At 44.7% G+C, this 27,983-nt stretch overlaps 1 protein-coding gene across 2 annotated transcripts; it reads left to right on the top strand.

Moving 5' to 3' along the window:
- Window positions 1-674: 674 nt before the first annotated feature.
- LOC126531384 (uncharacterized) lies at window positions 675-27,976 on the top strand. 2 transcript variants are annotated; one of them, XM_050178892.3, is made up of 5 exons: window positions 675-1,112; window positions 2,018-2,104; window positions 7,721-7,865; window positions 16,137-16,233; window positions 16,809-27,976. In XM_050178892.3, exons 2-5 carry the CDS (start codon window positions 2,070-2,072, stop codon window positions 21,947-21,949), a joined length of 5,418 nt encoding a protein of 1,805 aa, XP_050034849.1. In that variant the 5' UTR covers window positions 675-1,112; window positions 2,018-2,069; the 3' UTR covers window positions 21,950-27,976. The 2 variants fall into 2 exon arrangements, with proteins under 2 accessions (XP_050034849.1, XP_054927105.1); XM_055071130.2 differs by lacking the exon at window positions 675-1,112 and having other exon boundaries at window positions 1,638-2,104.
- The last annotated feature ends 7 nt before the right edge of the window (window positions 27,977-27,983 follow it).

Genomic DNA, 27,983 nt, shown 5'->3' with positions numbered 1-27,983 from the left:
TCTGACAGATGTAGGATGTTCCAGCTAGCGGTTAAGGTGGCGCCACTGCAATGTTCACAACGCAATCCAAGGCCATCTGGGCATTCATTGCCAATTGAAGAACTTTTCCTCATCCGAGTTCCTCATCCGAGCTGAATATTCGCGTTTTGCCAATGTGAAGTGCTGGTTGTTGCTCATGGCTTGTCGTCATGGTTGCTAGAACTGTATTACACGCACTGAACTGTAAGGTAAACCGAAGAAGAATAATGTTGCAAAAATTGTAGAACTTTATCTAACTGCTCCCATTCGTGTCTTCCATAGGCGAAAATTGTAGTCAGCATTGACCATTATTAGTTCACTAATAATGTAAGCCACATTTCATAACTATTAGTCATTATATTTCATTATATCCTGCCATGCTGCTGTTTCACTCGTTAATTCATGTGCAAATTGCGTGATATGTGGGCACAAAGAGTTTACTCCCTCGTCTGTAGAGGTTCTCTTTCTTTCTTTCTTTCTTTCTTTCTTCCTTTCTTTCTTTCTTTCTTTCTTTCTATCAGAGGCACTAAGACAAAAAATTTACTAAAGAAGACACTCCACAATCGCGGCACGAATATACTACGTTGCTGGTACGCTGGAAAACCCGCCCCCAGTAATAATTATTACTTTGTGCTGCAAACTTCACATAAATAATAATAGCGCTTAAAGTTGCCGAAGGCGCGCAGGTTCTGTGCGAAAGCAAAGTCCGCTAAAATGCAAGAATGCCTTTTAAAAATGCCGCCAATTTTATCAATGCAAAGAGGTATTACAGTATATAGAGGTATGAAAGGATGGGGATACTGAACTAAGTAGATATACCATGTGCCATTACGTTGAAGTAGCGGTACACTAGCGCTGAAATGGCTTGTTTTGAAACTAAAGAATCAGGCACTCTTTTTTTTTTCTTCCTTTATTTACATCCTTCTTGCGTTTTGGAGGGTTCTGTCGATTTTATTGCCCGTGGCGCCGCATCGTAGGTACCAGAGGTATTATTCAAAATGGCTGCGAGTTTTGTTTAGAGTGAGTTTTAGGTGCTTGACGAAGACTTTTGCAGCTGTTGGTGCGTGCAGAATTCAGGATATATAATTGACATGGTAAGTGAAGACTTTTCTATGCATGGCATGTCGCTGTGTCTGGAAACGTATGCTACAAGGCCAGTAATGCCGTGGAGCAGGCGAACATGGAAAGCTGACCAGCGGTAAAACCGTATAAATTACGCGTTTTAGTACTTTCGCACGCGCACCCTCGCCTGCTGCGATGCTTCCTGCCGCTCGTGTTTTACTCGCGCTTGTGCTAAACAGCCGCTAATCCGCCCTGACACTAATTTAAGACAGCTTCGCGCCTGTTCTTGAATGATGAGAGCTCGGTTGCAGCACGATCGTGTGGCCTTGAACCTATGAAACCATAATTCGCCACTGACCGTTTTAGAACGTTTTAAAACTTCACATACGTGACTTAATTTTCTTTTTTACAATCGTTGCAAGCGTGCTTGTTGTCGTGCGCTGCGCGCTCTTGTGTACAGCACGGACTACAGTATATTGTGGCGCAAAAGTCTTGATATATATATATATATATATATATATATATATATATATTTGGCGCAAAAGTCTTGAATTTCATAACAACGCTGCAGGCATTTGTTGCACTAATAAAATCGCGTGCAGGTTTTTTTCCGACTGTTGTAATTTTTGATCAAGCCATGTTAAAATGCTTCTTGCAACACACGGAGAGCTCGTATAACACATCTATCAGTCGAATTCTTATTTGATGCAGACATCTCCAATCTCCATGCTCGAAGTAGCTCAGTGCATTTGCTCTCAGAGAGGGTTGCTGCTCCGCTTCGGGCCGCTTTCGCAAAAGCTGCCGATAACGTCAACCTGCTGGGCAGCTCACTTTCTCGCGCCCTGTGGAACTGCTTGCGTGAAGCGTGCCGGTAATGTTAAACTGCCGTATTGCTCACTTTTTTTTTTTTTTGTTCGTTTGTTCGTATGCCCTGCAGAAAGTTCGCCCACCACTGGCTTTTTCGAGGCCTGCACAGCTCTGGTTTTGCTATGTCAGAGCAGTATAGCAGCGACGAAGATGCCTGGTAAATACTGCTGATTTCGATATTTCCATTCTTAGTTCCTGTGATTTAAATTTCAGCAGAGTCCACCAAAAGTTAAAAATTATCACTTGTGCTGTGTGGTGTGACTCGGTGGAGCGTGGGTTGTTGCGCCACTGTGATAAGATATCAGCATGTAAACAGTGGAGTCACAAGGCTTGGAGTTAGTGATTTACCCACACACTTCGTGGACTGTGTGTAGAGATCAGAGAATTAAGTGCAACTGCTCGAGTGCTTTTTGACTACATTTCATGGTTTGCCAACTTTACACAGGCTTATTTAATGTCTACATTTCTTTGAACATTGCATGCAAAAATTCTATGTTGCTTGGTAAATGACCAGGAAAAATTCTGACAATTCAACATTCGATGGTGAAATTCAACATTCGATGGTGCAACATCAGTCAGTTGTTTGTATCTAATGTCAATGACAGCTGATATTTCACTAGGTGATGACATACATGTTATGGGCTGCCAGTACATAGCGTTTGCCATTCCTTAGCCTAATTTTCGGTTATATGACAGCAGACTACAGAGGTTGTGCAGAAAGTATGTTCTGACAGTTGATTTAAAAATAAGACAAAATTTATTTCAATATATTCTGATTCTTCATTTCTGGCATGCTTATTGTAGCACCTTTGTCATATGGTTTCTTGGCTTTTTGCAGCCGTAAATAATAATTTGAGATAATTGATGTACAGCTTATGTTTCCTATTCAACTCACCTGATATTCAGAATATTGTTTTGGTAAAGTAACGCAAAATTTTCCTAGCAGTAGTGTGTATTTGAGTTTGTTTTGAAGCAGCCATCAAATTGTTTTCCCAATTTCATATGCTCACTCTGGCCTGCATGGTTAAATGCTTTTCAAATGGCATTTGTGACAGGTTAATGTTGGATTAACTTTTCCAAAAGTACAAAATTCTTTCCACAGTGCCATTGCAGCAGCATTTGCAAAACACAACTACCTTACTGGATGACAAAGAAAGCTTTGCTCTGGAAGCATGTTTTGAGTTTTGACAACTGTATCACCATTGCTTTATGCCCAAGTAGGATAGTGGTTAAGTGCATAGACATTTTTGTTGTGGGTACATGTAGGAGTACATGTAGAACTATAACTCACCTGTGACATCCTGCAGCCAATCTTTTGCTTGATTTCAGAACTTAACTATATTATTGTCTGTGTATTGTAATAAGGGTTCCTTGTGTTCCTTCCTTTTTGCATCCACATTCACTTCACGTAATTCACACTCTGCATCCTGTGACCCCAATCATCATCATCATCAGCCTGGTTATGCCCACTGCAGGGCAAAGGCCTCTCCCATACTTCTCCAACTACCCCGGTCATGTACTAATTGTGGCCATGTTGTCCCTGCAAACTTCCTAATCTCATCCGCCCACATAACTTTCTGCCGCCCTCTGCTACGCTTTCCTTCCCTTGGAATCCATTCCGTAACTCTTAATGACCATCGGTTATCTTCCCCCCTCATTACGTGTCCTGCCCATGCCCATTTCTTTTTCTTGATTTCAACTAAGATATCATTAACTCGCGTTTGTTCCCTCACCCAATCTGCTCTTTTCTTGTCCCTTAACGTTATACCAATCATTCTTCTTTCCATAGCTCGTTGCGTCGTCCTCGATTTAAGTAGAACCCTTTTCGTAAGCCTCCAGGTTTCTGCCCCATACATGAGTACTGGTAAGACACAGCTGTTATATAAACTTTTCTCTTGAGGGATAATGGCAACCTGCTGTTTATGATCTGAGAATGCCTGCCAAATGCACCCCAGCCCATTCTTATTCTTCTGATTATTTCAGTCTCATGATCCGGATCCGCAGTCACTACCTGTCCTAAGTAGATGTATTCCCTTACCACTTCCAGTGCCTCACTACCTATTGTAAACTGCTGTTCCCTTCCGAGACTGTTAAACATTACTTTAGTTTTCTGCAGATTAATTTTTAGACCCACCCTTCGGCTTTGCCTCTCCAGGTCAGTGAGCATGCATTGCAGTTGGTCCCCTGAGTTACTAAGCAAGGCAATATCATCAGCGAATTGCAAGTTACTAAGGTATTCTCCATTAACTCTTATCCGCAATTCTTCCCAATCCAGGTCTCTGAATACCTCCTGTAAACACGCTGTGAATAGCATCGGAGAGTTTGTATCTCCCTGCCTGACGCCTTTCTTAATTGGGATTTTGTTGCTTTCTTTATGGAGGACTACGGTGGCTGTGGAGCCGCTATAGATATCTTTCGGTATTTTTACATACGGCTTGTCTACACCCTGATTACGCAATGCCCCCATGACTGTTGAGGTTTCGACTGAATCAAACGCTTTCTCGTAATCAATGAAAGTTATATATAAAGGTTGGTTATATTCCGCACATTCTTCTATCACCTGATTGATAGTGTGAATATGGTCTATTGTTGAGTAGCCTTTACGGAATTCTACCTGGTCCTTTGGTTGACAGAAGTCTAAGGTGTTCCTGATTCTATTTGCAATTACCTTAGTAAATACTTTGTAGGCAACGGACAGTAAACTGATCGGTCTATAATTTTTCAAGTCTTTGGCGTCCCCTTTCTTATGGATTAGGATTATGTTAGCGTTTTTCCAAGATTCCGGTAAGCTCGAAGTCATGAGGCATTGCATATACAGGGTGGCCAGTTTCTCTAGAACAATCTGCCCACCATCCTTCAACAAATCTGCTGTTACCTGATCCTCCCCAGCTGCCTTCCCCCTTTGCATAGCTCCCAAGGCTTTCTTTACTTCTTCCGGTGTTACCTGTGGGATTTCGAATTGCTCTAGACTATTCTCTCTTCCATTATCATCGTGGGTGCCACTGGTACTGTATAAATCTCTATAGAACTCCTCAGCCACTTCAACTATCTCATGCATATTAGTAATGATATTGCTGGCTTTGTCTCTTAACGCATACATCTGATTCTTGCCAATTCCTAGTTTCTTTTTCACTGCTTTTAGGCTTCCTCCGTTCCTGAGAGCATGTTCAATTCTATCCATATTATACTTCCTTATGTCAGCTGTCTTACGCTTGTTGGTTAACTTCGAAAGTTCTGCCAGTTCTATTCTAGCTGTAGGGTTGGAGGCTTTGATACATTGGCGTTTCTTGATCAGATCTTTCGTCTCCTGCGATAGCCTACTGGTATCCTGTCTAACGGAGTTACCACCGACTTCTATTGCACACTCCTTAATGATGCCCACAAGATTGTCGTTCATTGCTTCAACACTAAGGTCCTCTTCCTGAGTTAAAGCCGAATACCTGTTCTGTAGCTTGATCTAGAATTCCTCTATTTTCCCTGTTACTGCTAACTCATTGAGTTGCTTCCGTTGCCTCCTCAGGTCTAGGCTAATTCGAGTTCTTACCATCCTATGGTCACTGCAGCGCACCTTGCTGAGCACGTCCACATCTTGTATGATGCTAGGGTTAGCACAGAGTATGAAGTCTATTTCATTTCTAGTCTCGCCGTTCGGGCTCCCCCACGTCCACTTTCGGCTATCTCGCTTGCGGAAGAAGGTATTCATTATCCGCATGTTATGTTCCGCAAACTCTACTAAAAACTCTCCCCTGCTATTCCTAGTGCCTATGCCATATTCCCCCACTGCCTTGTCTCCAGCCTGCTTCTTGCCTACCTTGGCATTGAAGTCACCCATCAGTATACTGTATTTTGTTTTGACTTTACCCAACGTCAATTCCACGTCTTCATAGAAGCTTTCGACTTCCTGGTCATCATGACTGGATGTAGGGGCGTAGACCTGTACAACCTTCATTTTGTACCTCTTATTAAGTTTCAACCATTATATTATTATATTAACCATTATTAACCAACCATTATATATAGCTTTCATTGATTATGAGAAAGCGTTTGATTCAGTCGAAACCTCAGCAGTCATGAAGGCATTGCGGAATCAGGGTGTAGACGAGCCGTATGTAAAAATACTGAAAGATGTCTATAGCGGCTCCACAGCCACTGTATTCCTTCATAAAGAAAGCAACAAAATTTCAATAAAGAGAGGCGTCAGGCAGGGAGATACGATCTCTCCAATGCTATTCACAGCGTGTTTACAGGAGCTATTCAGAGACCTGGATTGGGAAGAATTGGGGATAAGAGTAAATGGAGAATACCTTAGTAACTTGTGCTTCGCTGATGATATTGCCTTGCTTAGTAACTCAGGGGACCAACTGCAATGCATGCTCACTGACCTGGAGAGGCAGAGCAGAAGGGTGGGACTAAAAATTAATCTGCAGAAAACTAAAGTAATGTTTAACAGTCTCGGAAGAGAACAGCAGTTTACGATAGGTAGCGAGGCACTGGAAGTGGTAAGGGAATACATATACTTAGGACAGGTAGTGACTGCTGATCCGGATCATGAGAGTGAAATAATCAGAAGCATTAGAATGGGCTGGGGTGCATTTGGCAGGCATTCGCAGATCATGAACAGCAGGTTGCCATTATCCCTCAAGAGAAAAGTGTATAACAGCTGTGTCTTACCAGTACTCACGTACGGGGCAGAAACCTGGAGGCTTACGAAAAGGGTTCTACTTAAATTGAGGACGACGCAACGAGCTATGGAAAGAAGAATGATAGGTGTAACGTTAAGGGATAAGAAAAGAGCAGATTGGGTGAGGAAACAAATGCGCGTTAATGACATCTTAGTTGAAATCAAGAAAAAGAAATGGGCATGGGCAGGACATGTAATGAGGAGGGAAGATAACCGATGGTCATTAAGGGTTACGGACTGGATTCCGAGGGAAGGGAAGCGTAGCAGGGGGCGACAGAAAGTTAGGTGGGCAGATGAGATTAGGAAGTTTGGAGGGTCAACATGGCCACAATTAGTACATGACCGGGGCAGTTGGAGAAGTATGGGAGAGGCCTTTGCCCTGCAGTGGGCGTAACCAGGCTGATGATGATGATGATGATGATGATGATGATGATGATGATGATGATGATGATGATGATGATGATGAAGTTTCACAACAAGACCTGCCATGCTCTCGTTAATGCTATAGAATTCCTGTATGTTACCAGCTATGTTCTTATTAATCAGGAATCCGACTCCTAGTTCTCGTTTCTCTGCTAAGCCCCGGTAGCACAGGACGTGCCCGCTTTTTAGCACTGTATATGCTTCTTTTGGCCTCCTAACTTCACTGAGCCCTATTATATCCCATTTACTGCCCTCTAATTCCTCCAATAGCACTGCTAGACTCGCCTCACTAGATAACGTTCTAGCGTTAAACGTTGCCAGGTTCATAGTCCAATGGCGGCCTGTCCCCAATGGCCCATAGCAAATATTTATGTAGTAAAAAATTGGGCTAGTTGGTGTTTGGTCTTCCTGTAATGTGCTGAGTGCAACATACAACCACAGGAGGACCCACTAGACAAGGATAACAGGACACTCCACTGTCCTTGTCCCATTGTCCTTGTCGGTTTGTCCTTTCGTGGCAGTCAGATGTACTCAGTGCATTACAATATGAAATCCCTCTATGCATTGCAACCAGTTTTAGACAAGGGAGTGCTTGTTCCACTTGTGCTGTTCAGCTCTAGTCATCTCTGCCATCTCCAGTGGCTAAATTTAGTTCTCCCGTGAATACAGCATCTGCAATGGAGAAGTGGGGTCCCGCAGCAGCCACAAGCGCAAGGAGGTCCACAATGAGGTGGAAAGGAGGCGGAAGGACAAGATCAATATTGGAATCCTGCGCCTTGGAGAGTTGCTGCCCGACAAGGATCCCAGGAAGCAGGTGCGTTCGGCAAGCTCACAATTCTCACAGGAATGCTAAAGACGAGCATTCAATCAATTGAGAACGTTAGAATACCCTCGTGGGCACTCTGTAACATTTGTTTCATGCCAAGAGGTGAGTTATACTCTATGAATTTCACACATTGCAGGCGGTGCTAAGAAGGCCAGTCAGACTTCTCTCATTGCTGGCATGCTTGATCAAAATATGGCACATATGAAAGAAAAAAGTATATGTATGCGTTATGTAATTTTATGTTACATTAAGTCTCATACTTTAATGTCACAGCATACGGCGCAGTTATTACATGGAAACAAGTTGCACTAGTGACCAAAACATAGTATGTTGCATACTGGAAGCACAATGGTATACAATGCAGGATCTGGCCTAACTATATTTCCACCTGTTGTAGTTGTAACATTTGTAGTAGTTATTCCATAGAAAGCCTCGCAGATCAAGAACATCTAAACTGTAATGTATGTAGAGTGAGGTTTATATGACAGCACTATTTGCATAGCTTCCACAGCGTTGCATGTTTTGTACGAAACAGAGTTTAGGTGCACAGAAAGTCACGACTAAAGTGATGGGGCTGCGTAATTTTTTTCACTATTCAGATCTCACAATCAAATGGGTGTCGACCACATTGCCCACCACCTCCTAGCAATGGCTTCCTCAGAGTCACAGAAACTCATCACAAAGGCCTTGCTTGTGCTGTACTGTGGGCAGTCGAAAGGACCAATGACGTCATGGTTGCCATTGTTTCGTCGCCACCTATTACGTAGCTGCTCCAGTGATCTCAGAAGCCCTACTCTGCCAAGCATTACTGCCCACTTTGGGTAACTGAAAAGTTCAAAGACGATGTCATACTCCTGCAGTTAGCACTGACAGAGTGCTGTGAAGACGTAGCGGCAGTGGAGTTTTCTGTCAAAAGATCCAAAGCCAGACTACATTTTGCAGTGATGTTGTTAAAGGGAGTTCCACAACGTCTTTTTTTGTGCAGCGGCAACGGCATTGGCCTACTAAAGCTGGCAGCATGGTCGTTATCTAATGTCAATTAAAGAACAGCCAGAAACAAAGCCTGTGTCGGAGCCCCGAATTTGCTTTGAAACGTAATTGAAACATAAGCCCACCAGCTATTTTACTAGTACCTACTATTGCAGGTTTCCATGCGCATCCCTCCACGCCAGGGTTTGTCGCATGTTTTAAAATTCGCAGCATGGACTTGGCACCGAGTTAGTCTTTGTTGTACAACGCAAGTGTACACTACAGGAGACTGTAAGCTCACACCGAACATCACATGAAGCGGTTACAAGCACAGCATAAGTATGCTTTTAGCGAAAGTTAAATGAAACACGATTGCACTGAATGTCGGCGCCCAGTCAACAGAAGTAGCATGACAGTGTGAACCAATCTACCACATTCGTGTAATTGTTTCGTGGATTGCAGCAGTTCACACCAGTGCCAATACAATCACCAGCCATCTCCTCTCTTTCTGTGCCTCATAAATAAATTAGAGCGCTGGGCTTTGGAAGAGTCATGTCTTATCTACCCATACAACATGGTCTGCAACCTACTTGTCCAAAATTGACATTCACTTTAGTGGCCTATTAAAGGAGTGCTAACGTGACATCTTTCCCTCTCTCTCTTGTTGTGTGAAGGTCCACACTCTCTCAACCCTAGAAGAAATCAGAAGAAATACTGGAAAGGTGTCAAAGCACCCTGGATAATTTACTATAATAGTGGCTCCTACAAACTAGTTTTGGTTTCAGTACCCAGCTGATGAATCCATCATGACATCACAGTGCACTGGCTCACTTAGTTCCTGCAGTCAGTGCAGCCGCTACATGCGAGTGCGGCCAGAAGAAACCTGCGTAGTGCTCCTGCTTATTTTCTTATGAGCAACATCATCATACCCAGCCCTATTGCTGCGCGCCAAAAATCTTGCTCTCTGTCATGATGTTACGATAGTGCCAATAATGCCAGGTTCAGCATTTCGAGACAAACTTTAAAGTGCTATTTTAGTCAGTGACCTTTCTACAATATCAAAAATGTCAGCCTTACCATAACAAGAGACTTGGTAAGCCAGGAAAGACTCAAGAACAAATGACGGGTGGCAACACTGCATTGAAGTTCCTGCACCAGGTTGCCATGACGTCATTGATTTTGACGGTGCCTGATCTGGGCTAGTTTTTTTTCTTTATCAGTAAAGATGAACCACATTGTATTCTAAGGGACCCATAGACTGAACTTAGCAAACTTCCTAAACTTTTACTGAGCCACAACTGCCCAAATATGAAAATATACCTTAAAACCATAACACCATGCATGAAAAACATTTTTGCACACTTTAGGGTGTGTCTTGCCCCCCAAACAGTGATCATCTGTCTCGCCTGCTTTTCCTTTCGTGAAAACATTGCGCTCATTGCTTTCCTATCAAGAATGCTATGTCACTCTAATAACGCACATGCCGTTTGTGACTTGTAAGTAGTGGGCACACAGCATTAAATAAAGGAAAGGCACCAGAAATAGATGACGATTATTGTTTGAAGGCAGGGTAAGCCCCAAAAAGTGGAAACATTTCTTAGGTTGTAGTACTGACATACCGGCCCTAGGGTTTCTGTGTGAAATATAAAAAATCGAACTTTGGCCTTGATTTTCTCTCCCATTTATCAATCTGTTATCACAAAATTAACAAAAATAAAGTACACTTTTTGAAGAATACTTTAACATTCTAAACTGTGTTAGTGTTTCCCTTTGTTTCCCTTCAATATCAAATTAAAATATCTTGTAATTGTTTCTCGACCTTCGTACTTGCTAAGTGTCATCGTTCAACATCCTAAGTGTCATCCTTCAAGCCTGTGGTGGTGTTGCTACAAGTTCCAAAGTATGTGTCAGCAGTGCTTTAAGTTAAGCTAGACTGGTTGGCTACACTTCAGTAGCACTAATGTACGCTGCTGCAGCAATGCCACGAGTGTTAACCTGTGCAAACATCCAGAATGTTGCAGCTGTCGTCACAGACTGCTGCTGTTTGCCAAGTGCACAGAACACCAGATTGTGTATTGTTCTGCAGCTGTAACGGCGTGCAGGTCGGCAGGCAGAGGTGGAATAAACTGAAAAGTTTATTGGGCAACTTGTGCCTTATTAACTTGGATACAGCTTGGCGCCATTAGCACCAAGTGCAGTTGACAGTCATTGAATCCGATGACGGCCGCTTGCACCGACCTGCTTTTAACATACATCATCGGATTGCCCAGATGCGCTTAAGGCGATTGGGTAAATTCTAGAATGTGCCACAGTCATCTATTAGTGCACCTACAGACATATATGACTGGCCCATCTTTCTGGGAAGTACTACTACATTTAAATCACATATTTTCCAATATCATGAGCATGTTCTCGCATAACAGCAGAAAGGTGATATCAGAGTCGCGTAACTATAGCAAAGGAAAGTCCCATGGCAATCTTTTGTGCCTGTCCTGCATACATCTAGAAAAGGATCTTACTTCAGACTTTTGGCTTAGCTCTAAATGTGCAAGGCTGACAGCAATGCTTGGTTCAAGGTTTACCCAAAATGCGACTAAACTTGTAGGTTTATACAGGGTGTCCCAGCTAACTTTAGCCAGAGTTTAAAACTGCAAATGCCACGTAGCTGGACAGAGCAAAGGTAATGTTGTTTGCGGCCGCTTGGAGATACTTAAACCATTTTTTTTTTCATTCTGCCAAATTAGATAATTAGTCTTGATTAATCAACTTCTCAAATATTATAATTAGATTAAACGTGTCAATGAGAAAATTCTAGAGCAATATGAAAAACTCCCGATACAGCTTTATGTTCCTCAATATGTGCTACATAAAAGTTTTTCCGGGTGTAAAAGAAGCCCGCGAATACACGCCAAGGGATCGAGTGGCCAGTTGCGCGGCAATCTTGCATGCATTTGCGGACTTCTTTCACGCTCGGAAAAACAATTTTATGTCGCACGTATTGAGGAACAAAAAGCTGTATCGAGAGTTTTTCATGTCGCTCTACAATTTTCTCATTAACACTTTTCATCTAATTACAACATTTGAGATACTTGTTAATTAAGACTAATTATCTAATTAGGTGGCATGAGAAAGATCGTTTGAGTATTCCCAAGCAATGGCAAACAACATTATCTTTGTTCTGTTCAGCTACGTGGCATTTTGCATATTTTTAAACTCTGGCTTAAATTAGCTGGGACACCCTGTACAAGCCCCACAAGTTGATGCATCTGGCATACAATGAAGCAGTGCCTGCTTGAGACTAGTTAATTATTTAACAATGAAGGAAACGTTCAGATTGAATTCCAAATCGAGCAGAGACTCAACCTTGCAGTTTTACAAACTTCTATTGTGCAAAGAAAATGGGCGGTGCATCCATCCTTTGGAGATTATTGGCGACGTTAACGTGATTATTGATCTATCCAATGATGGGTGTGTAAATGGTGATATGTTTTATACGTTATGGTGATTATTATGAAGAGCAGTTCATATCCAGTGATACAGTACATACCCATTGCCATACTCAGTGCAACATATCCAGTGCTAGGAAGCGAGGGCTTTGTTTACGGGCAATGAACTTGCACGCATCCTAGTTCTAAGTGACCCAAGTTACCGTCAAAGCAATTCATTGAACACTGACACAGACCCACTGGCACACACCCAGTGACAGACACCCAGTGGCACATAGCATAACCAGTTGGCCTAAGTTGGCATGGAAGGAAAACAATTAGATCCGGACGTCGATACATAACTGCAAAGTCTCCCAATTTAACCTGGAGACTCCTAAATTTTGACCACTTATACCAATTGTATGGACACGGTCATAAATGTCCCAAAAAGCTACGCCAAGCCACTGCGAAAAGGCAATTACAAAACAGTAAAAAAAAATCCCATAATGCAGCACAGCCACAACGTAATTGCCATTATGCACAAGGTAGCTAGCCGAAGTCAGATTTATGTCCCAGCCATTTGCGTGTAGGTGGCGTAGGCACATCTCAGTTTGCTTCAGATTGAAACATGCATTGAGGGGTGTGTGAGTGAAAGGTTGAATATGCGTTGCGTAATGGTTAGGTCAGCTTAGCCATAGTACAGCCATGCTAAGAGGTGAATTACAATAAGTGTGTAAAGGCACATAGTATACATAATTATACATACATGCACATGCCCCCTCCGGTCGCAGTATGAGTGCAAGACTTCCAATAAATGTATTGAGAGCTATTCAGAGGTTATTAAAGCGAAAGCTTTACTAACCGCATCGAGCCAAGTTTCGCCATCACCAGCAATTTGACATTCATTTGACCGCAGCTGCACCGTAGCCTTGGCAATGCGTCGCGTGACTCGCCGTGCCGAGCTCCGCTGGCTTGGTGCATGCGCTCTCTGCAGCTGGGTCACCACCTGACTCATCACGCGCCTGGCTAAGAAGAGCACCACGCTCGCCTAGTCAGTGGGAGCTTGGCCATGTATGAGAGCGAGGCTGGGCCGTCTTCTCTGAGTGTTGCGCGGAAGCGGGAGGCTTTGAGCCCTAGTCCCCAAGTGGCGTCTGACCACCCCGCGGCTTTCGCCCGGCGAGCTGCATCATTGGGGAGGGTCCGGAATGCAACAGGCGTTGCACCGTCGAGATCAATGTAGCGACCGCGTTTGCACCCTGTCCATTTGTACTTCAACGCTGCGGATGTTCGCGGCATCTCTTTCCATGTCTAGCACTTGCGCTTTCCCTGTGGCACAACAGGCATCACACCATCAAACTATGCTTGTCTACGCAAGCCTAATCACAGTCATGTCCAGCCACCGACCTAGGCACAGTCGTCATGCCTGGCTTAACGATGATTGCATACCTAAATATAATAATTACAGCTAAATCAAAGGTTAACCAAGTGAAACCAAAACTTAACCAGGCTAAACCAAGTTTTCGCTTTGCATATCGAGGGTTAGCTGAGCAAAGCTGCAGCCAATTTTTCTCCCGAATTTTGAGGTCAAGAGGTTGGCATGTAGGTATGTAGATACCAAAAAGTGCCTGAAGTATCCAGTTAGTTTCCTTTCCCTTTGTCCTCTGGTAGCTTCAACGCTAGTTAAGGAGGGAAGGTGTTGAAGGTCCGAAGTCGGCGCTCCTCGATGATTCGAGTGCACGGTGGCAGCGCGAAGGAAGAGCCATTGTCCGATAAAGTGACGCTTTATTCAAACGCCGAGGCGTCTGTCCGAGTCCAAGCCCGAAGCTCCGCTTCCTCCACACAACCAAACATGACTTTTTAAGCCCTCAGTTGCACAAAGGAGTTGCAAACCAGCCAATCACACATGCGAGTTCACATCATTGTAACTAATAGCACGACCACCTTCGTGCCGCACATGGCATTGGTGGAAATAGGGGCACTCTTTACAACACCCCAGGGGATAGGATTTCTCAAAGACACATGCCACCTCCCTCTCCCCTATGTTGGGCTGCGAGTATCGGCCCCTGATGTCCTCCTCTTTTCACCTGCAAGCGGCTGCCATGCCAGCTGCGAGAATGTTTCCATGAAGCCACGGCTTATTGACTGCATATCTGCCAGACAGCGGGCTGCCCTGCCACTACTGAGAAAGCTGTCTTCCGTGCAGCTGTGTGCCAGTTCGCTTGAAATCCAAACACCATAATTGGGACCCGATGGCGATCGCACACAAAAGCATCCATCGGTCGTAGCCGGCTAAGTGGTGGTAAAGCTACCGCCGTATTCACAGGCATTCTCAGAAGGCGCACGCGGATGCCAAACATCAAACCGGCTGGGCAGTGTCGCGTCTCTCAATTTCCGTGACCGAGACGGTCGATGGGACATTTGGGAAGCGCATGAGCATTAGCGGTGGCGGTGACCTCAAGCACCCCCCCAATTTTCATCTTCACGCCCGTCTCCCCGAACGCTCCCCTTTAGCTCGGGCCGTGTACCCTTTTGTTCCGAGCAAGGGTGCAAATCTAGTGCCTTTTCTACGGCGCAGCCACTAATCCGTTTTCTCTCCACGTGTGAGTGTTTCCCGCGTCCCCTCTTCACGGAACCCACCTGCGGGCTTCGTTTCTGGTTATTGGCCGATACAGCAGTGTGTGCACTCGTCCTGCGCTTTTCTGTAGTCACTTAAACTGGGCCACAAAATAACAGCAAGGTCAACTCCCTAACCTCAACCTGACTTATCCTAAGAATGCTAATTGCATTGAAGGTATCCTAATATACGATGCATCCAAAGTACTGCTAAATCCTTAATGTCGCACTGAGGTCCCCATTGCCACATTTTGCCATGGAATTTAAGTAGGGAAGTCATTGCACCATATTCTCTAAAAAATCTTTTTTTGTTTTTCCAAGGAAATTGAAAAATGTTCTTTTAAGGGACGCTAAAGCAAATACTAAGTCGGTGTGGACTGTTTAAATACCAGTCCAGAAACCTCACAACACTTGTTTCGTGCCAAGAAAAGACTTAGTTTACGAGAAAATTGCATGTGAAGGGTCCGTATACCTTTATCACAATTGAAATCTCCCACCACCCAACCGGGGAGTGGTGACGTTGCATACGCCATCACCGCCCTTTGCTGCCATTGGGGAGTAAAGTGGCACCCAACAGAGGGCGGCACCAAGCCAAGACAGAATGGTGGATTCACCACTGCGGCTGCTCATTGGTCAAGTGGCGTAGACTGTTCGGGCATCCCGCGACACCACATGGAAGTTGCATTCTCTGCTACTTGCAGTTTGTGCAAGTTTTGCTAGCCAGCAAACCCAGCGCAGCACTACGTGATAACTGTTGAAACGTGAAAGCGTATCAAGCGAAAACGAAACCTTTCGACTGCCCGCGTCGTTGTCAGCGTTATTTCAATGAGTTCTTTTTTCTAAAAGTGAAATAGAAGTGGACAAGTAGCATTTTATTTCGTCTTATAATACTGTACAGAGATGTTTTGTGCAACGAGTGGTTGAGTACTAGTGACATAATTTAACTGAGGAGTGCTTTCGTCATCGGGCAAGTACTTGAATACCCCAGGGGAGTCTCCAATCATGTCCTGCATTTACCTCGATTTCTCTATCTAATTAAGGCTCTGTTTGCGATAATATTGACGTCTTAGAGATTCTCGAGGACTAATCTATCACTTTAGCTTGACTTAATATTTGCCTTTAGTGTCCCTTTAAAATATCTCTCAGTCTAAGCTTATTTACTGTTCACCTTTTGTGTCTCTTAAGAGTTAAAGCAAGTGTCTTTGGTTGTCAAGGCATTCATATTATGCATTACTTTTTGTATTTTCTGTAGAGCAAGAATGGGATCCTTGAACGGGCATCGGAATACATCACATACTTGAAAGATTTGAATGAGAAGCTGGTGATGGACAAGGTTACCAACTTGGAAGGTAAGCTACTGAACTGAGCACTTATTTTACATGCTGTAAAAGAAGCATTAGTTCCCATTTCAGTTACTGATATGATTAACTACAACCACTAACTTTTCTATTGGAGACAGAAAACAGTCATACGGCCTTTGCTTTGCTCATAAATGTAGTAGTGAGTAGCAGGCCTAGACTTATCGTTACGCATTGTTCTAATAACTTGTAACGTTAAGGGATAAGAAAAGAGCAGATTGGGTGAGGGAACAAACGCGAGTTAATGATATCTTAGTTGAAATCAAAAAAAAGAAATGGGCATGGGCAGGACATGTAACGAGGAGGGAAGATAACCGATGGTCATTAAGGGTTACGGACTGGATTCCAAGGGAAGGGAAGCGTAGCAGGGGGTGGCAGAAAGTTAGGTGGGCAGATGAGATCAAGAAGTTTGCAGGGACAACATGGCCACAATTAGTACACGACCGGGGTAGTTAGAGAAGTATGGGAGAGGCCTTTGCCCTGCAGTGGGCGTAACCAGGCTGATGATGATGATGATGATCGTTCTAATGTGTGTGCTCTTTTCTTTTTTTCTGTCTCTTCAACAGCCACTGTGTTTGCTGCTTTACGTAAGCAGATCAGGGACCTGGAGGAACTGAATGCCAACTATGCGAGGCTGCTTACCACAGCGGGCATTCCCCTGACGAGTGGCCCCGAGGAGATTTGGGACCACAAGCCAAAAAAGTATTCATTGAAACACCTTCCCGACAAGCAACGTGCCTTACTTGCCTGCACCGAGGTCAAGACAGTTCTTCAGCAGCAGCAACCTTGCCAGCATCATGGCACGACAGTCATGTCATCACGGCCTGCTGCAGAGCCTCTCGCTCCTAAAGCACCGCAGGCTGCAGTGGCACCAGCTGTACCACCAGCACCTCCTCCAGCAAGCTGTGCACGAGAAGCAATGCCTGGGTGCACGCTGGTGACTCAGGCACTTCCATCAGCACCTGTCATGTCCACAGCTCAACCATCCGCTGTCACAGTGTTCCAGCAACAACACCCCCTGACAGCTGCAGCTACCGGAGTGGCCACAGGAACGGCAGGAGGGGTTGTCTCACAGCCTATCTTAATGATCAACGACCAGGGCGTCCCTGTGCTACAGAATGTGGTGACCTTCCAAAACACTTCCATCATCCTGAATCCACAGGGGCATGCCATGGGAGCACGTACACCGGGATCGGTGGTCTCCTTCACGGGGCCCGACATGCTGCCCCAAGTGCACTTGGCAACAGGGCAGAGCACCGATGACTTTGCTCACTCGGCAGCAGCCCTTGGTGGCCTGATGCAGTGCGACCCCAAGCTGAAGGAGGCTGCCAAGCTCTGTGGCGTCCAGCAAAATGCAGCAACTTTCCTCTCAGGTGCAGGAATGATGATGAACCAGCCCCTCCTCTCCCTTGGAACTGGAACCACGATGATTGCTGGACAGACAGCACCGGCACCACAGGTCCCGTCAGCATTCCTTCTTCCATCCGGACAGATTATTCCTGTCGTGTCACAGCCACAAGTAGTCAGTGCACCTATGCAATCGGCGCACCCTCTCGGGAGTCAAGTGGCAGCTAATGTAGCGGCAGCAGTGAGTAGTTGTAGTACTTCTCTCGGGAAGGTGGTGCAATGTGACGGTGCACAGAGCTACATGTGCAGGGAGCATGCGTCTTCCGTTCAGCACAAAACACTGGCATCTACACCTTCGTCTGGTGGAACTGCAGTGGGAAATGCCACAGCCCAGCCAGGAGGAAACTGCAGAAAGCAGCACCACACCTGCCCTCAGCATTCGTCACCATCTTCATCAAAGTGCATTGCTGTGCCAGACAGTTCAAGGACAAAGCCAGTATGTTCCCACGCAGCATCCAAACAACCACTCTGCTCCATCAGGCCCAAGCCGACTCCTCAGACCCCAGATTCTAGTCAGGCTAAGCCTTCGTGCACGCGTAAGAGTGGCGGGGGTAAGAAAGTGTCAGCATCAAAGCCCTCCTCAGAGATACCAGCTAAGAGGGCACGTGCAGATGCACCGCGGTCAGATGAGGAGACTGCCTCGCATGCTTCCACCTGTTCGTCAACCACGGCTACCACCTCAGCCCAGAGCACGGAGGGAGTGAGCAGCACAAGCAACAAAGAGATTTCCCCCCTTGCTGCAGACATTCTTGCCCAAGCAACAGAGTCTATCTTTTCGTGTGGTGGCAACGTGGAAGCAGCGGTCAACCAGGCAGCACAGTCAAAAAACAAGAGTCCGGTGTCAGCAAGCTCAAGTGACCAGTCTACCGCTCCTCCTGCAGTTTCGATTGCTGCCACTGTAGAGAATAACACAGGTGCACGAGCGTCAACCACAATTACAGCATCTTCTCCTCCCAGTACCTCTGTCACTCTCACCCAAAGTCACTGTTCGAGGGCTTCTGTGCTTGCAGAAGCAGTCTGTAGCAGTGATGCCGTTCCAGCCAACAGCACTGTTGAAGAAGCATCCAAGATTAAAGACATTTTTGAGAATGGAAGGCCAACCGAAATCGATGCGGAGACAACATCTACTACTAGCCAAGTGTCAGCTGAAAATGGTGCACCGTCAGCATCGGCAAAGGATGGGCAAGATGACATACAGGCATCTGATAACGACCGTAACGAACTTCCTAGTCTCAGTTTACACTCTATAGTGATGGAGGAAAACATTGATATATCTCCAAGTGTCAGTTCAACAACCTTCACCGAAAGTTATGTGTCAGTCAGCGCCAGCAGTAATGGCCACAGCACACCTCAGGGCTCCTCTAAGATCCCTGACTGTGCTGCTTCCATACTTTGCCAACTCACTCCACCCAGCAGCAAAGGCAGTGAAGATAATAGCAAAGCCTTTGTCTCCAGCACTGACAGTCTAGCATCAGACCAGGAGTTGCCCCTAATACTGAGTATTCCTGAAGACGATGGGCATGGTTCTCTAAACAGCAACTCGAATCCAGGTCTTTCGTTCCCATCACTGTCACCAGGGGATCAATTAGAACATGAATTAGGAAACGGCAATGCTAAGACAGCAGAAAGCACGAGCAGCCTATCACAGTTTGTCCTCACTCCGCCAACGCCACACCTTCCAGCCAGCACAGCACAGGTATCTGTCACCTCGAGCACAAACAAAAAGAAGGAGTCATCAGAGAGCAGCACGTACACCTATGTTGCTTCTGAGAGCTTCCCGACACCACCAAGTCATTCAGAGGAGTTGCACACCATTGGGAACACCAGCAGCAGTAGCAGCAAGCAAGACTGCCACCATGCCTCTCGATCTCCACAACTTCATAGCGCACCTCCTGCGAAGTTGCACATGGAGGCATCGTGCCACAGTTTTGTTTCAAACGCACCGCGTACACTCCCAATGCACAGCAGAGGATTGCAGTTTTCAACAGCATCTGCAGCGAGCACACCTGCTCAAGTGCACCACATTTCATTGCCTGGCTTTAGCACAGCTCAAGGCTTTGCTGCACCCAAGGAGCCCGAATCTTTGCCCCTGCTGGACAACAGCAGCAAGCCGCCCCCTTCACCATGTCGTATGATCCGTGACTCTGGACGTTGCTCGACGCCAAGTAAGAGTCCATCAGCACAGTTTCCAATGTCCATAAACCCCTACATGACAACTCCTTCCTTTCCGTTTCCGCGACCCGATCAGTACACACCTTGTACCAGGACACTAACTCCCCAAAGCAACACACCGAATAGCAGTAACACTGCATTGTCATGTTATTCTGCTGAGGCGTTGATTGGGACTCAGAACTTCTTACCATCTTCTTACCGACTCACACCCCCCTCGTGTGCCCAGGTGCCCACAACTCAGAGGTCATCCTGTCAGCAGTCGTCGCGCCCTCAAATCTCCTACTCTGCAGAAAGCCTTATTCAGTCACAGGCTAGCAATCCAAAGAAAGATCTGCAAGCAAATGCCAAGGAACCTAGCTTTTCAAACCATCCTGGATTTGTGAACAGGCTTCCTTCTTACCAACCCCAGACCAGCACACATACTACGGCGCACTCACATCAGAGGCAGCTTCCGGCCAGCACATCTCAACAGATGCACTTGCCCAGCACAACTATGTCAGGGGCACCAGACAACCGGTCGCAGGCATTGCCTGTTTCAACGACCGTGCCTCCTCAGCCCACCACAGTGCACAGCAGCTACACAGTACAGCTTAGCACCAACACACAGCGTAGCTTGGCAACAACTCCGAGTAGGTACCCCATCCACACATACCACACAGCCAAGGATGACTTCCCCATGCTGCCCTCGGCGCCATTACACACTCCGCCTCTGCACACAATGGCGCCACACATGTCACAGTCTCCCTCATCCCGCAGCCACCACGTGCAGCCCGAGACAAGCTCGAACCAGAACATGTTTCAACATCAGAATTATCCTTACCCAAATTTTTCTCTCGGTCACCGGAGCCCCAGTTTCGGTACCTGCACTGCCTCACGGCCTGAAGTTCCAGCAACAAGTCGAGCACCAGCTAGCTGCCTTCAGGCAACTTCCCCTCGACAGTCTCACTTTGGAATGCAGGTGCCTACATCCCAGCAACAGGGCTGCCTGTTTCCAAGTGCCTCCTCGGCTTCCCTCCTGCCCTTGACGTCAGAGTTCGGCCCTCAGTGCTCTGGTCCGTTGGCTCCACCTCCACCACCAGTCTTTGGAAATCTGTCCCAACATTGCGCACAAGCGCCACATCTGGTTAACAATCTGATCCCCGGCCCATTTGCCACAAGTGGCAACACCATATGTGGTACCTCACTTCCTCAGCCAGGCGCAGAGAGTGAAAAGCAAGGCGGTCGCAGGGACAAACAAGGCATGCACCTAATGTCAGAGACCGGCTGTCCCGACCCTGAAAAGCAGCAGTCCAAATCAAAATCCAAAAAGAACAAGCCCTCAAATACCTCATCGCACACTGCTGTGAACAGCATACCATACTTTCCAGATTTCAGAAATGAATCTCATAACCACGCATTGATAACGTTGCCCCCACCTCCAGCACCTTCTCAAAAGCTACCTCACACTCCTTCCCTTCCATCGATGTCCACTTCGACATCATCGGCATTGCCTTGGCCACATCATCAGCAGCAGCACCACCACCAGCTGCAGCAGACCCTGCAACCACCACACACTAAGCCCAGCCACACCAGCACTGATGTTGAGCGAAGTGCAAACATCAGCAGTGCCACTTACAACCCGCTCTTCAGGCCTCAGTCCCAGCAGAACAGCATCAACCTGAACCTCAACGGATCTTGTGTACCAACACCTCACTCCTCCTCTGCAGCTTCTTTTTCACACCACCACAGCCCCCTACAAAGAAATGCGCAACACAGTAGTGCATCAACGTCATCAGTCGCATCTGTAGTATCCATGACCAGCAGCAGCATTTCAACAGCGGCGCAAGTGGCACCCTACTCAAACTGTGCAGTTGCACCGTCGCAACATGTCCCGAACTTTAACCTGAGCAACATCTTTCCTGACATTGGCTCGGGAGAGCAGGGCAGGGCTAGTGCAGCACCCCCTCCACCGCCTCCATCCACGCACTTTTATCCCTCAAGCCGCGTGCTACACAACTCATTCAACCACATTTTGCCACCTCCACCACCGCCGGCGCCACCTCACAACAACTTTGTGCACTCTGGCCACCATGCGCCTTCCTTCTCTAATGTTATCCCTCCACTCACCTTTCCTATGCACGAACATTAGACCTTCTCTGACACCCTACAAGCAGGCAAGTTTGGGAAAGTGGCATCTTAAAGAATGCACCACTTCCCAGGTGGCTTTTCTGCAGCCTACTGCTCATGGGCAACTGCATTGAAATGCACATATGTTGGTGCTCCTGTACTTACACTTCATAGTTCTCGTCTTTCTGGTGAAGTTTTTGTTGTTATGCGTTTTCCGTAATATTTATTCCTTGTGCTTGTCTGTTTTGTAGTGTGCTACCGCTCATCTGGGCTTTTTAGCCACTTGTTAAAAAAAAAAGTAGCACCTGATTTTCGCTTACTTGATGTTCTAATTTTAAAGCACAGCTCCTAACCTCTAAGGTTCAAATGACAAAGTGAGTGTGTGTGTGTGATGCTGATTGGCAACTTGTGTCCCTGAAGTCACATTCTTGATCACCGAAAGCTGTTTGCCTATTGCTCAAACGACCGCAACATGAACCTGAGTTGGCTCTGCTCACTGTGTTTTTGCAAAAAATATGAGGCACTTATGTTGAACTTGAAGCAATTCATGCCCATTGTGCAGTTTTCATTGTGTTTTTAATCATTGTAGATTTGACTGTGGGTCTGCTATACCAGTGTGTTTATACCCAGTGTGTTTTGGTTTATGTAATGGTGTTCTTAAAGTGACACTAAGGTATACTCAATTTTTTTCTGGCTATGAAAGTCAAGGCATGAGGGTGAATCTTGTGAACTTGTATTACTGAAACAAATAGTTTGGCTGGGTACAGCACCACTTTCAGCTTACCTGATTTCATTTAGCTTGGTGACCTTCAAGAAAGGAGTTGCAGTGAAGTCAGCATAAACATAGCAAGAAATTAGCTTTATCTGTTCCAACAGTTGCTCTTTGCTGAAGTTTGTCATAAGCAAATTCAGCAAGCTGAGTGGCAGGCCAGCACACAACAAGCAGTTGCCACATAACGCAATTGTAGAGTTTCTTTTTGAGAGATGTGCAGAACCTTTCTGACGATCACATGGCATGACTCAAAAGAGCAAACTAAAATGTTATGTCGGCAGATGTTACACTTCTCTTTAGATAGCTTATAATAAATAAAAGAGTAACTATTTTTGTTTTTCACATTGGAGAACACCGCTCATATTGCTGGACTATTCTCCGCAGTGATGCAAGACGTTCACTTTGGTTCTGTTACTTTCCCTTCGTAGTCAGAAAGAGTTGCAAATATGCTGGTGAAGTTTTTTTTACCTATGATTGCTTGTACAGTAAAACAGAAAAAAAATGTCTGCTGAAACCTAGATTTGATGCCATAATTGTTACTTTTCTGTCATCTTGATTTGTGATGACAAGTATTACAGATGCTGAACTGGCAAGCAAATTATGGCTGTGTGCCTGCTATGTACATATGTAACCTTTCTTGCATGCTCTACCCATCAATCAGCTTCTGTTTTCTTATACATTATTTAATTGTTTCTGACCATATGTGTCTGCTCTCGCAATCATCACATTGAAGGAGATGTCCACCTTTCCCACGGTGTAACATCTGTCACAGCGTGTCACAGTAGCTGGCAGAGCTGGCATTATTTCTTTTGTTGCGAAAATTCTGCTTAAAAGAGAATTCAAAGTTTGCTTGTGTCTGGTGAAAATTTTTACAAAACCACTAGGAAAAATTTCTACAAGAAGTGAAATTTAATTTAGTTGAATCTCAGTATAACAGACCTCCTTTAAGCAAACTCCATGGTATGAAGACTTTTTTTTTTTCATTTCATATCTTAATTTCATAGAACATAATGTATTGTTTCCTACAATTTATCAACGCAACATGGTTCTGCAGCTTCGTTCATGCACATCATGTGCTCTTAACTGGAGCCTCTGTGACAAGCAAAGGAAAAGAAAGGCATCGTGCACTGGTGAATTCATCATTTACACACGTCCTTTCATGCTTAGAAATGTTGCTGCCAAGCACCACGAAAGAGAGTTTGGTGGAGAGCGGAATCATTTAGCAGAGAATGAAAATAATGAAATCCGCCACTTTGCCATTTATTATGCTGTAATGTAAACAGAGCTGGGCTTGTCCCATTCATGCTCACAGTCTTGTTGAAACGCTGTGAAAACTCTGCAGCTGCCAGTCGGAACAGGAGAACTCCAACCAGAAGTGTGCTGTGGCAATCGTGAGAGGAATGTACATTGTTTCGGTGCAATTGCACCTTGTTTTTGTTATTGCAAACGGCGTCCCGGTGATCTTGGATTTCTCCTCACTACACCATTATAAAAAACAAAGTGGTAGCAGCAGCATTGGCAGGTCATGTTGACAATAATGATATACCTAAAGCCATGGCTCCATAGGTTAGGTTAGGTCTAGCAGATATTAACTTCATATTCAGATATTAATCTAACCTAACCTAACCTCATATGCAGGTGCTTTTCACCCATAATTAACGGTTGTTTCTTGCACAATTTTGTTCAGAAATGCTTACTGATAACATGCTATCTATCAGGACCATTCAGGAACTTGTGGAATTCAGCAAAATTTCTCACTACAACTGTGGCTTTGTTACATATACGTTCGACTGAATAGCACTGATCCAGTCTTGCGTCGCACAAGTACCAATTGTATAGTACCATCATTGCAGAATCGCAAGTGCTAGAAATAAATGCACATCTAAGGCACATAAATATCCTAAGGTATGGGACCTGCATGCATAGGTAGTAAAATGCTTATTGAATACATTTAAAAAACAAGTGCTCCATGTTTCACGAAATTAAATTTGACTAGAAAGTTCTAGGAACTGGTATTTTGTTGCAATATTTGCATTATCAAAAATAGGAACTGCAGATTAGTGGTGACACTTCTTTATATATATATATATATATATATATATATATATATAGAAGGGTTAAGCTAAGCAATGTCCAAGATCTGATCAAATATCTCGAGTGTTTTTGCAATTCCATTAAATATCTAGCATCACTAAAGGCAGGTTTGCATCTCTAAATGAAGTTAATATCTGCTAGATCTAGTTGAAAATCCACTAAAATGGCAAAAGTGGATTAGTGAAAGGCATTTATTCATACCATAATGCTTGTGTTGTCAAGCTTGTCAGCGCACGTGGAAATGCTGAGAAGGAGCAAGTTCTCCGGAAGTTTTTCTCCTCTTTATTTTTCTTTAAATTTATTTTTCTCAAGTGCTTTCTTGTAGTTTATGTGCAAACTGTACCTCTGCAAGTTTGTGACTTCTCTTTCCAGCATTCTGAAATGCCAGTATTTCTGCATCAGTCACAGTAATTACGCTATTCTTCTCTGCAATCCGACTGTCACGATAACATATGTCATGCATTATATTGCATAAAAGCCTTCTATTGTTAGTGGCATGAGCAGAAGATATTGTTATAATGTTCAAGTGTCCGTCAGGGCTGCTTAAATTATGCCAACTGCAGTGGCTAGTCTGGAAGTTGACAAACAGGTGCATCTCAAGTACGGAAAATTAAGCCATATAAATTGTAAACCATAGGAAGAAATATATGCTTTGGGCAGTGCAAGAAGCTTGAAGTAGAATGCGTAATTTTCGCCTCATATTATCCTCGGATGGAAAGTATTTCACCTCGCCATCACAAACTGCAGAACGCACTCAAGGCCGCACAAAAACATTATTGCATATTATTTGTTTCCGATTCTACTATCGGCATAAATTGAAACTTGGACAAGTCAAAGGCAACTAGGTTGTGTTGTTGAGTTCCAACTTCGCCTGCATTTGTAACAGTAGCTTCAGTCGGGCTCCAAAATGTACATTTGGGCCCGCACCATCCTTAAAGGCCAACTGCAATGAAACGCAGCCATTACCATTTGCCAGAAGTGGTGCATGACCCAGGACATTAAGAACCACTGCGGCTCTTCTGTGTGACCTCCGAGACCAGCAGTACAATAAGAAATGTCGTAGGCAATGTGCTAGGATTTACGTCATATCCACTAACCACCAGGTACATGCATCATCTGCATAGGTGCTACTTAAAGGGTACCGGTATGAAAGTTAGACAATTACGAGAGGTGCAGCTTTGCCAGGGTTGCTTCAATAGTATATACTACTAATTTGTAACCAATTCAGCCAAAGCAAAATTTTGTTGTAGATGGCCTTTAATGACCAGCTATGGATTTGGTACAGTCAAACCTTGATATAAGGAACACTGATATGACAATTAATCAAACGTTTATTGCCATTGTCGGTCTCTAGTGAATTTACGCTTGCAACGAAAATCGTATATAACAGATTTATTTATACTGCATTATAAGATTTTAAACTATAGTGAAAGTTGCACTTTTAAATGCACTCTGTAAGGCCTTTCACAACTGGTATGAAGAATAAAGTTGGGCAGCTCCTATAATGGTTTGATAAGCAGTGGTTTACTAGGCCAACAGAACGAGTCCCAATAAAAGAAAAACGAAGCTGGGATAGCAGCAGACGATTAGGAAGTGATTAGCTCAGGAAATTCAGACTTTGGGTGAACTGGCCTCTCAAAGAGCAGAGACCATTTAAGATGTGTGGAAGAGGCCTTTACCCTCCGGTGGGCTTTCAGTATGCTGGTGATTCTGAAACACACTTTGTTCATATCATAAGGCTTGAAGAAACAAGCTCTAGCTGACAGTATCGCTGCAAGCTGTGCTGCATTGCACTACAATTTGTTCCCATGGCATTTGCAGCAATGGCATTCTTTCTGGTCCACATATCCCGGACATTGTCAACTTCTATAATGTGTTCAATTAGCCCAGTATAACTCACTTGTGGAATCTGGTGAAGTTTTGTTTCCCCTTATGTTGTTTATTCAACCGACTCACTAAAAGCACCTGAAACGAATGTCGTGTGTCAACTCGGAACAAGTACTATCCCTCTGGAAGCATTGTTGTAGTCAGCAGCGATAATGCTGGGGTGAAACGTATCGCATACACATCTGTTGTCTGAAGTTATTGTAGTGCCTCTGGCATGGACAGGAGCGGCTGTTGTCTATGATGTGAAAGTTGTTGGTGAAAGAAGGTGCTTGTCTTTGTGATGAACGCAAATGGTCCTCCCTCCAACTTTTTACTCGTTATCAAAAAGCCACATGGTTCTTTTTCTATAGAGCCTCAGGTTGAGGTTCAAGACGCTGCAAAAGCAAACACATGTCAACTTCTATTGTTGCATGTAAAGGCCTGTACGTCTAGTCAGCACACCTCTGCAGCCAATCGCACTTCACGTGTCATTTGCATTCGCATTGTAGATATTTGTCGGTCCTCTCATTTGCGGCATTGTCAGGCGGTGAAATCAGCCGTGTTTTTATGTATAAAGGCCCATCCAACGTCACCCTCTTGCCATTGCACTTGACTGTAATACCCCTTCCATGCAAGTTTTCTAATGTAAGCTTGTTATGCAGGATGTATGTACGTAGTTGTACACGGAATAATGTTTTGCACTATTAGTGTAGGTTATCACAGTTGATATTTCATGATGTGCACAACAGTCAGTGTACAGACCGGTCACTGTATTTTAGAAGTTCAACTCACTCGGTGTACTGTATTGTTTTTTCATCAATTGCAGTCGCTTTGCTCGACTTTGCATGTAAATAAGCTTGGTGTAAAAGTGTTTATATAAGGTGGTGGTGCTGTACATATGTTGAGCAACATGCATCATGTGAACTGTTTGTTGTCAAGAAGCTGTTAGTGTATCATATGCTCAAGCTCTTGTGCATGGTGAAGAAAGAGGCCTAGGCACTTTTGTAAATTACGTTATGGCCCCATGTGATTCTTTTGGTGCATTTTTGCATGGGACACTATGTTTGGGAAGTGATAATTTGACAAAAACGAGTGCTTCGCAATAAACTTTGTGTTTTATTCTGCGATTGTGTATGATAACGTCTGAATAAGACCTCTTTCTACCCATGTACGTACTTCATTAAAATGTACAGACACATTCTAGCCATCATAAAATGAATGAATGTATGTGCAGTGAGGGCCTATATATTTTACAAGCACAACAAAACCCATTTGTAATCTGGCCAAAAGATACTCAAAATAAAAAGCTCATGCGGTCATGTTT

The sequence above is a fragment of the Dermacentor andersoni genome, chromosome 5 (genome assembly GCF_023375885.2).
Source record: "Dermacentor andersoni chromosome 5, qqDerAnde1_hic_scaffold, whole genome shotgun sequence".
In the NCBI taxonomy this organism is placed as follows: domain Eukaryota; kingdom Metazoa; phylum Arthropoda; class Arachnida; order Ixodida; family Ixodidae; genus Dermacentor; species Dermacentor andersoni.
This window is presented reverse-complemented; position numbering and strand designations above follow the sequence as displayed.